The 9,895-nt window shown below is 41.8% G+C and overlaps 1 protein-coding gene and 1 long non-coding RNA gene across 3 annotated transcripts; one reads left to right on the top strand and one right to left on the bottom strand.

Annotated features, from left to right (window-relative positions):
* Positions 1-2,120: 2,120 nt before the first annotated feature.
* LOC124699993 lies at positions 2,121-4,589 on the top strand. 2 transcript variants are annotated; one of them, XR_007001593.1, is made up of 4 exons: positions 2,121-2,540; positions 2,980-3,065; positions 3,325-3,449; positions 3,872-4,589. It is a non-coding gene; the product is annotated as an uncharacterized LOC124699993 (long non-coding RNA). The 2 variants fall into 2 exon arrangements; XR_007001592.1 differs by having other exon boundaries at positions 3,157-3,449.
* A 4,191-nt stretch (positions 4,590-8,780) lies between these two features.
* On the bottom strand, positions 8,781-9,369 carry LOC124699991. The gene has a single exon (XM_047232199.1). The coding sequence runs from the start codon at positions 9,367-9,369 to the stop codon at positions 9,007-9,009; it is 363 nt and encodes a 120-aa protein (XP_047088155.1). The 3' UTR covers positions 8,781-9,006.
* Positions 9,370-9,895: the final 526 nt, after the last annotated feature.

Genomic DNA, 9,895 nt, shown 5'->3' with positions numbered 1-9,895 from the left:
CCGTGTGTCCTCGAGAACGTTTGGTCATTATAAGTAAACAAACCGGCTTGTCCTTTGTGCTAAAAAGGATTGGGCCACTCAGCTGCAATTATTTCTCTCGCATTTTACTTACTCGTACTTTATTCATCTGTTACATCAAAACCCCCTGAATACTTGTCTGTGAGCATTTACAGTGAAGCCTTCATCAAAACTGCCTGTCAACACCTTCTGCTCCTCGTTGGGATCGACATTCTTACTTATCGAAGATACTACGATACACCCCCTATACTTGTGGGTCATCAGTGCCTTAGAATCAGTACTTTCCTCATTTGTATCCAATGGTTATGTTTTACCAGAACCACCTACATTTATTCGCATTTCAGGCTATGGTCTTGCGGAACCATGAAAATAAGGTCCTCTATGAGTTGTATCTCTCCGTTTCCCTGTAAGTACTCTCAGTTATTTATACATATACTCTAATGGAGACAGCAGAAGGGCTAGATGATTTTATTTCTTGCTGCACCTAAAAAGTAAGAAGTTTATAACAAATTAGGTCCCAAATATGGATCTATTTGGATCGACTAATACTAGTGGTTTTACAGATAGGTAATTGACAGGCCGGTATGTGTGTCATGCATCTACTTAGTTTTTTTTCAAAGTGGCACATTACAGTTTCCTGTAGCAATTGTGTGATTCCACTTTTGCATAGGTTATTGATAGGACGCTGCCTCTGCTCTCAGGAGCTGTGCCCTACTCCAACTGCAACCTACATTTATTTCTTCTAAAACCAGATAAATGCAGCCTTTGAGCATGGATTTCCGGATTAATGCATTCAGTTGTGTTCATCATTTTTATTTGGGTACTATCACATACAGAGGTGGCCCATTACCTCATGTGATAGTCCACTATAGCTTCTTGAGCTTCTTGATACAATTTTCAGTTTTTGTTATTTTTGTAGGTTCGTGTGATTGAATAGTTGACTAGCTTAGACAGGGTGTGATTGATTGTTGCTGCCTCTTTATCTTTTGAAAGACGCTATTTCTTTGGTCTTGAAAAGTACGTGTGTGTGCATTCCAGAATTTTTAATGCACTCTTGGTTTTTTGTTATGGAGAATTGGGAATTCTTATGCCTATAATGCCTTATACTTGGTTTATTTTTTAGGTTAAGCTAATTTCACTTTTTCGTGCATTCTTTTTGTTCAAAGATGTGTGAACTTGGGACTGAACACTAGCAACTGGACTCGGCATAGATCAAGAAACATACAGTAGTTTTCATATCCATATTTGTGGTTGTTGAATGTGAATTCGAACTAAACCTTCAAATGAGTTAGAACTACAATGTTATAATAGGTATCACTATTATGATTCCACCTTTTAATTTCTTCGATCGGAACTAGATGTGAATTGACCATAGTGATTTAAACTTCAGGACAGAAACACAGTTCAGTTAACTCTTGAATGTTGCAGTCTGACAACTTCAGAGATCAATGGATTTTAAGGTTGAACACCTTTTTCTCTAAATTTCAATCCATCACGTGTGTCATTCATGATAATCTAAGTCCTAGATTTAAGAGATGGATACTATGCTGCATGTACACAACAGGAAGCAATGGAGAAAAATCAGTAGTCTTTGATATCCATTCTACTCAGCAAATTCATATTCTGAACTTTAGCTAAAATATGTGAATTTCTTTTGCTTTATAACTTCCAGTCACCTGAACTCGCCTATCCAGATTTTGGACTTGCCCATTATTCAAGATTACGTCTCTTTTCACACAGGTTGTTTCAGGATGCAATAGTTTATTCGGAACTTACCAATGTGTCTCCAGGTGTGTCAATTGGCAAAAGGTATATAGTACCAAATTAGGCTCTTATGTAGCCTAAAATCTCAAGATTGATTTAATAATATATGTGAGCCTATTTTAGGCATGATTGCTAATGTGAGTATCTATGAACAGATTCACAAACGACTGGAATACCAGCAAAATGTTGCTAATATTATTTGGGGAGCTCAATTTGCATGTTATATTCACTGCCTCACCGTTTTGAGATTTGAAATATCTGTTAGCATACATCTTGCAAAATAAGAACGCTGAGATATATGTATCAACTGGGTTCACTACTTTGGTTTTATTTGTATAATTGAATGTTTACCAGTGAACTCATAGTTTAACCAATCGGCTTCTTACAAAACCATTATCAAATGTATTTCTCCATCTTTCCTCACCTTTCATGCTTCCCCTCAATTTTTCTTCTCTTTCCCTTTGCTTATTTTATTTTTCCTTTCAGTTTTGCCAGGCTAGGACATCACTGGTCGTGTCAGGAAATCAGTTTGGAAATCCTCTTGGAAGGTGACCGATGCGCGAGCGTTGCTGCAGAGTAGGTAGTCAAGAAGCATGTTGCGGCCATCGCTGCTGTCACCAGCACACAACGCTGGAACCAAAACGGACGTGTGGAGCTTCATGTGGAGGTCATCGATCGAGCGTGGGGATGTCGGCTTTCCTTAGTGTTGGTCATCAAAGCATGTCTATCGAGCGAGCAGTCATTTAATTGTGCAACAGGTTGGTGAAGGACAACCTTGCCGGCCACTCATTTTCATGCATGAATCATTCATGTAGCAGGCATTGCTCAATTTATTGATAAGTTTCAGTGCGAGAACTGAACCAAGGTTGTAGTATATATCTGCTACAATATAGGCACCAGAAAAAGAAAAACAACTACGAGAAGTATACATAAGTAGAAATAGAAGGTGATCCAATCTGGCTGGCTAGGGCCGGTCTTTGAAATCTTTAGATTAGAAGCTATAATGTTTTGCAAATTTATCCAATACAAATATACAGTTAGGCTATATGTTTTCGTATTTTCAGAAATTGGCTTCTAACTTATGTGGCAATTATATTTAAACATTCATGCTGAAGGATTAGGCATTCTGCTCACTGCCCGATTAATTAATTGGTACCATCTTAAATACAAAATTACAATTATCTTTATGTTGGATAGTTGTTCTGACAAGAGATGCTTGTGGAGGAATATCGGGGTGACTGCATACTGACACAAGAAGGCTAGAACAATGACTCGAAAATCGGGTATGTTTTCTCTTATGTTGTAATATGGTTGGCACAAGTTGAATGTCAGCACTAGACATTTATTTTTTTCTGATATAATTTGTACGCACAGTTTTCTTGGTATAGGCGATGGAAGTGTACAAAAGTGCTAAAATAATGATTGATGGTCTAATTGAGTGAAGATAAAAGACTAAAAAGTTTTGATCTACATGCTACAATCAAGCCATCAGTAGATCAATAGGAAGGTGTGCACTTGAAATTTGTCATGACTTACTTCCAGGTAGGGCTTCTCTCATGTGTCTTGGTGCCTCGTTTTTGCTTCTCTACGGGTTCCTACCAGCAGAACTTCTCTTCTTTCACTTTTTATTAGGTGTTCCCTGCGGCCACTGCTTCGCCCGTGCTCCGGTAATTTTCGCAAAACAACAACTGCCTAGAACACAAATTAGTAAGTTAGCTAACATTCTATGCTAGCTTTGCCAAAAAGAAAAGTACAAATTTGTTAAAAAATCTTTACTATTTTGTAGAATAAAGATGTATAGTTTTGCAGAATCAAACATACCCAACTTCTTCCGCATCCTCGGTAACTTAGATGCATAATCAAGAAACAATTTTTTTGAACAATTTCTTGAATTGAACTAACTTTCAGTCATAGCTTAAGCTATCTTAAGGGTACAATAACAAGAAATCATTACGTAAACAGGTTATAGACACTATTATGTTCTGTTACTATCTTTGAATCTTGAAACCAATATTTATGTTTTCTCGTATTTTCTTTCAACAACGATTTGTTATATTATCACGAAGTTTGGTTGTTTATTGACATGCAGAATCTGTCTTAGCATTGTTGGCTGCTTCATCATGTGGGAGTGATTGTTCTCAGGTCTCATCATCTCAACAAATCACATGCAGAAGAGAGAAGAAACTTGGCACAACTTCCAGCAAACAATTAAAATTAGAGGGAGATAGGTACAAGTCAAGAAAAAAACCTTGATGTGTTGTCTAAAAAGGAGAGGCAGCACATCAATAGTGGAACTGTGGGAATGATCCCTGGATCGAATAGTGGTTGGATTCGTCGAGCAGCCCACATGACAGGCAGTGTCGGATGCCATCCTCAAGAATACCGTGGTGGCGCATCCAGCTCTGGTTCCGGAGGTTCATTGCCGCCCCGCGGATATTCATCCCCTCTTCGCCCGAGCAGCGGTGGCAGGATGCACTCTCAGCATCTACTGGTTCGTGGCTCTCAGATGCGTGAGCGTTTTCCCCAATAAATGGTTGCAGGTCGGACAAGGCTCACAGAGTAAGTTGTGTATGTATGCTACGCGACCTGGGCAGAAGGACATGCTAGATGTGATGAATCGGTGGCGCAGGCCATGGGGAGCATTGTAGTGTACTCGATATGCTTCAGCTGTACTCGATCTGCTTGAATTGGGGAAAGGTAGTGGCAAGTAGTGTCATGGGAGAGAAAGAAAAAGCTAGAAGGGGATCTGACAGAATGCTTGTGACTATTCGGTGTGGGGGTGTTGCTTCGTGCATGCCCATGGGAGTATCAGGTCCTATCACTTCTGTGTAAATTGTGTATGCTATTACTATTTCTTTACTTATTTAAATATAGAAATTACTGTTGGCGTTTTCCTACAATAACTTTGAAAAACAAAGTTCTTCCAACTTTTTTATTCAAGAACAAATACTACTCCTTAGTGACGGTAATTTCTGCAGTTATTCTACAATAATTTTCCACGGTGCACTAATGATGATTCTACGGTAGTAATTATTCGGCAGCGTTCTTCAGTGGTGATTGTCTTCCTCTACCGTAACTTTATGATATTCCTACTGTGACTTCGAGAAAACAAATACTCAACTATTTAGGGCCTCTTTTATTTGAGAAAAAATACCGCTATGTTCTTCTATTGATTTCTCATGACAGTTCTGTTTCCACAATTATTTTTAAATGTTCTCATTAATTGTAAATACCTCATTATTTGCCACCTCTTTTATACTCTATATACCACATTATACATACATTATATTAAGGCTTAAGGATTATACACATACTATCTTTTTTTATTGATCTGCTCATACCACTTTTATTGATTGCCTCATACCTTCTTTTATAATCGCCGTATGGTCATCCTAGGTTGTACTCTGTTATGTGTTACCCCTTTTACTCACAAAAAGATATTACGACCTTTTTTATTGATCACCTCACCTCTTTTATTTGGGAAGAAAATATTACTACGTTCTCTTTTTAATCACTTCATGATCACTATATGGGAGTACTCCACTATTCATCTCCTCTTCTTTTATTGATCGTATCATATCTTATTTTGTTGATCGTAAAGTAAATATATACACCAAGAAGTAAACACCACTAGCGCGTATATTATGTTGTATCACGCTGCTTTTTCTTCCGTTTGATGTATGAAACACAAAACATATTTACACCATAATTGCAAATTTAGACTACTAATATGTAATATATTTCTCTTCGTTTTCCAAGGCTGTCTCTTTGTTGGCTCCATATCACGAGTAAGTGTCATGGTGGTTGATATAAGGGTTTTATGGACTATTTAACAATACGAAAGAAGGGGCCTCCTCGGCAAGCCACAACTTAGAATTTGAGCATCTGCTTAATTAGTTGCTATATTATTGGTGTTCACCATAAAATTCTATCACTGCCGAAACCAAAGTACATTACTACGATTAAGATGAGTTAGTCCTCTACTTATTTTCTGTTGTCTTTTGTACCACCGCTAAACATGTTCTGATTCAATTCGAATTTCATGGGATCGTGCGCCAAGACCGCACATCTAAATCTAGTTGTTTTGAATACATAGAGCATCACTGAGACGCAATAGGAGGACACCACAAGACCCGACCCAGCAGCCCGACGTAAATGACCGACACGTGCAGACAAATCCATACTAATTCGCTGACAAAGCCCAACCCAACGGCACAACGCTAACTCTACGAGGACAAACTCTGCGTCGCCAGTGCCACTACGTGCAGACCGGCGCCCCAACGGCCCAACCTAGCCAAGGGTCGCCGTCTCAACATCTATCCACCTGTATATATACCGAGCTCGCCTGAAAGTTGCAAACACATAATCTGTGGTAGAACACTTCGTAGTATGCACCTCTTGACCAGGCTGTCCAGCAGCTCATCGATGGAGTGTAGCATTATCTAAAACTTACTCAACGATTTAACTAGATGTATGGGACGAAACCACACTTTCACTGGGCGTATGTTCGTGTGGTCATCTATGTCCAGAGGTCATGTCACACGTGTAGAGGTTGTCGATCCCTCCCGTGCCACTCGAAGGCCCAGAGTGGCGATGAAAAATCTGCTGCAGGACCCTGCCTACGCCGTGAACTCCAGCGCGTGGAAGATGTTTTTTTTTGGCGGGTAAGATGTTGACCTGCTAGGAGTTGAACCCGCCTCTCTGCGCCGCCTTCCACGGACATGATATCAGTGGCGACGACGAGTACGGTGGCGTGGATGTGGATCGGTAGATCAATGGCGACGACATCCCATGCGAGGAGCCAGACAACGACACAATAGAATACCTCGGCCTCCTCACATACGAGTGGGAGATGGTGGCAGCCGTGAAAAAGGAGGACGAGCTCCCCTCTAGCCACTCTGAGCTGGACGATGATGAAGCCCTCACGATTGCCATCACCTTGTTTGTATGAGCTATTAATTTATAATGGTGGGATTACAATACTTAATACCACTGTTGGAGTAGAGTTGCTTTGCCGGAACTTGATGAACTTGTATGTGGTTGAAAAACTAATGTCAGCCATCTTACTAACTTCGTAATTCTAATTTGGTTCATGAAGATGAGAAGTTATAAGGATAATATAAAATCGGCAAGATATCTAAAAACTAAAATAAATCTATCAAATAATGAGAAGCTTCGAAGTAATAAAATTGGATTATACCCAAACATCTACATATCACATATGATGTATCACAGAATATGATAGACAATATGCATCAATCAAGATGGGTATGAGATCCCTAATATGTGTTGGTAACCCATTCTATATAATAAAGATATTACATGAAGTAGAACTGAGAGCCAAGCTGTTGGACAACTTGCCTTGTCCTTATTTTAAATACTTAACCACTTGCTAAAGATAAAATATTCTCCTACTTTGTATACCATGCTAATGTTTATATTAATGTGTTGTGACTTCGAAATTCACTTTAGCTCATAGATATAGAAGCACCCACGGCTTAATGTCTTCAAATTTTGAAAGAATATTCATATGTACAACCAGACATTCTACGTTCGAGCCCAAAGTTTTACAAAAAGGTAATTTCATAGCATGTGTATATAAGACTATTTTCCATGCTCTGAAATACCATTTCACGAGATAGTTTTTTTGTTGTCTTTTTTACATGTGCAGAAAAATGATTTTTTCTATGATATTTTTGCACAAACATGGAATGTTTAGATATATGTTCAGATTGTTTTTCGTATTGTTCTGATGTGTGTAAAGTCAATAAAAATGCTACCAACGACGGCACCGGGAAAACGAGTGTTCATCCACCGCACTGTAACCCTTCTAATAGGGATTAGATTTTAATAATACTGTTATGATTATCAAATGTTATCTTATTTCGTATATCTGGATTAAAACATATGGAAAATTGCTCGTATCTTCTTTTTGAGGGAAAGATCTGAATCTATTCCATGAGTTCACAAGAAGTCCCCAAACATACTAAAAAAATACATCAAGGTTGTTGGACCACCTAGATACCACTGCGCCGCCAGAGCGAGCCACCGACGCGCCGCTGTCACCGCTCCCTTACCGGAGCTGGCTTGACGTTGTTGATGATCCGTGCCCCAGAGCCGAACTTGTCGTCATAGAACCATTCAATTGATCTGAATCTTCTAACACCAAACACATATAACAGACGTAGACTGGAGAAGATCCACCACTACAAGGAGGAAGCGGCGACCAGACGAATCTCCGCCCTCCTCAGCACTGCCGGCGAGATCGACACCGACGAGGGGGACCAATAGACGTGTATACCTTATTCTTGTCCCACACAACATCGCTATAGCTTGCCACCATAACGACAATGCTGGTTGACCAAACTCTAACTTTAGGGACCCTTCTACAGCGCCGAGCGTAGGTCCGAAGTCCCCACCACTTCCACTGCCGGAGCAACTAGCGGAGGAGGTAGGGACCTGTGAATTCCCAGTCATAGACGGTAATGACGAGATAGATGGTGGCGGCTGCTAGGGTTTCCACCCTAGCCGCCTGCTGTGCTTCTTTCGAATAGTTCGTATCTTCAAACAAAGGTATACTTGATCAAGTCCAATGGCAGTATAAACAAGGATTTCGATTGCTACGGTTGTAAAACAAGTGGTTATCTAAAGCATACCCGCTCTTATTTGTCATTTTCGACCAATAGCAAAACGTGTTAATCAACAAGTGGGAGAAAAAAGGCAAATGCAAAATAAAAGAAAAGGGAAGGCGTGTCCACAATTCTTTTCTTTTTTTGAGAAAGTGTCCACAATTCTAATTTTGTTTTCACATTAACTAAATTTAGTGTCTAATCCCCACATGCCAAACTGTAGCTATCTTCAATTTGGTAATTAAATGGAACAAAGTTGAGCTAATGATGACCGAACTTGACGGGAATAATCACAGGTCAGCAGGAAAGCAAAGCATGGTCATGATATTGGATGAGCATTGCCATCATTGGGTACAAAGAATGAGAGAATTCCAGAGCAAACTAATGACTTGTTTATTATTGTATTCATCAGAACGTATACTTAATCACATGAACGAAAGCGCTGTCATCTACTAGTCGTGTGTCATCCCTTGCAAGAAGAAAAAAAAGAAAAAGAGAGGGGAAGAAGTGATCGATGGAGCTGCAACATTTAGCTCGACCATTTTACAGCTGCTGAGCAGCGACTGAAGTAACTATAAGAGTATACTAGTACAGTCTACAGTAAAGCGCCGTGGTGGTGGCCGTCCATGCCGGGCGGCATGGACGCGGGGCTGAGCAGCGGCGCGGAGAACCACGAGGAGTAGTCGAACTGCTCCGGCGCGGCGGCCTCCCTGCGCCCGTGCGCCTGCGCCGGCGCGGCCGCGTGAGCGGGCGCGGCCACGGCAGCTTGCCCCGTCGTGGACGCTGATGCCGCGCGGGCGCCGGTGAGCCGCTGCACGAGCTCCCGGAAGTCCCTGGGCTCCACCCGGTACACCTTGGGCGGCGCCGGCGGCAGGGCGACGGTCCCGCGCATCGGCCTGGCCGGCGCCCTCTGCGCCTGCTCGTGGCCGCCGTACCTCCGCTCGCCGCCGTGCTCCATCGGTCGTGCTGGTGAGCTCCTCTGCTTTGCTTCGTCCTGGTCGTCGGTCAGAGTTGCAAGCTCGATCGGAGGTGTGAGAGTGCGACTGCGGGGAGCTACGTGCGGTGCATATGTAGGCGTGCGTGGTGGTCTGCGCGGCTTGCGCGTGGGGTTTGGTCCGGTCAGAGTTGACGGGGACTTGGCGGCTGGGTGGAGAATGTTGTGAACACGTGGAAAATGGCGTTCAACGGGTGGTGCAACGGAAGGAAACGGCCGTGCCTACCCGGCTAGGCCTAGCCGCGATAACGATCGAGCCCGCCACACACGTACGTGCTGCCCTGCCCTACCCTGACGCTCGGGTCAGCCAAGTCGTGTATGCCTGGGGCCTTGGTTCATTGGTTGGAGTATAGGTCTTCTAGATTAATATAGCTATGACGGCCTTTGAGACTTTTCTTCGGGTCGTTCCATAAACTTGTTGAATTTCTGTCATGCTAACAAACTAGACGCAAGAGTAGACCAAGGGCAAGCACAAATCATAGTGTAGGAA

The sequence above is a fragment of the Lolium rigidum genome, chromosome 3, assembly GCF_022539505.1.
Source record: "Lolium rigidum isolate FL_2022 chromosome 3, APGP_CSIRO_Lrig_0.1, whole genome shotgun sequence".
In the NCBI taxonomy this organism is placed as follows: Eukaryota; Viridiplantae; Streptophyta; class Magnoliopsida; order Poales; family Poaceae; genus Lolium; species Lolium rigidum.
Note: the sequence above shows the minus strand (reverse complement) of the source record. Positions and strands in the feature narration are given on the sequence as shown.

Excerpts from the sequence above, each read along its gene's own strand:
- LOC124699991 (XM_047232199.1), bottom strand. The coding sequence starts at position 9,369 with ATGGAGCACGGCGGCGAGCGGAGGTACGGCGGCCACGAGCAGGCGCAG.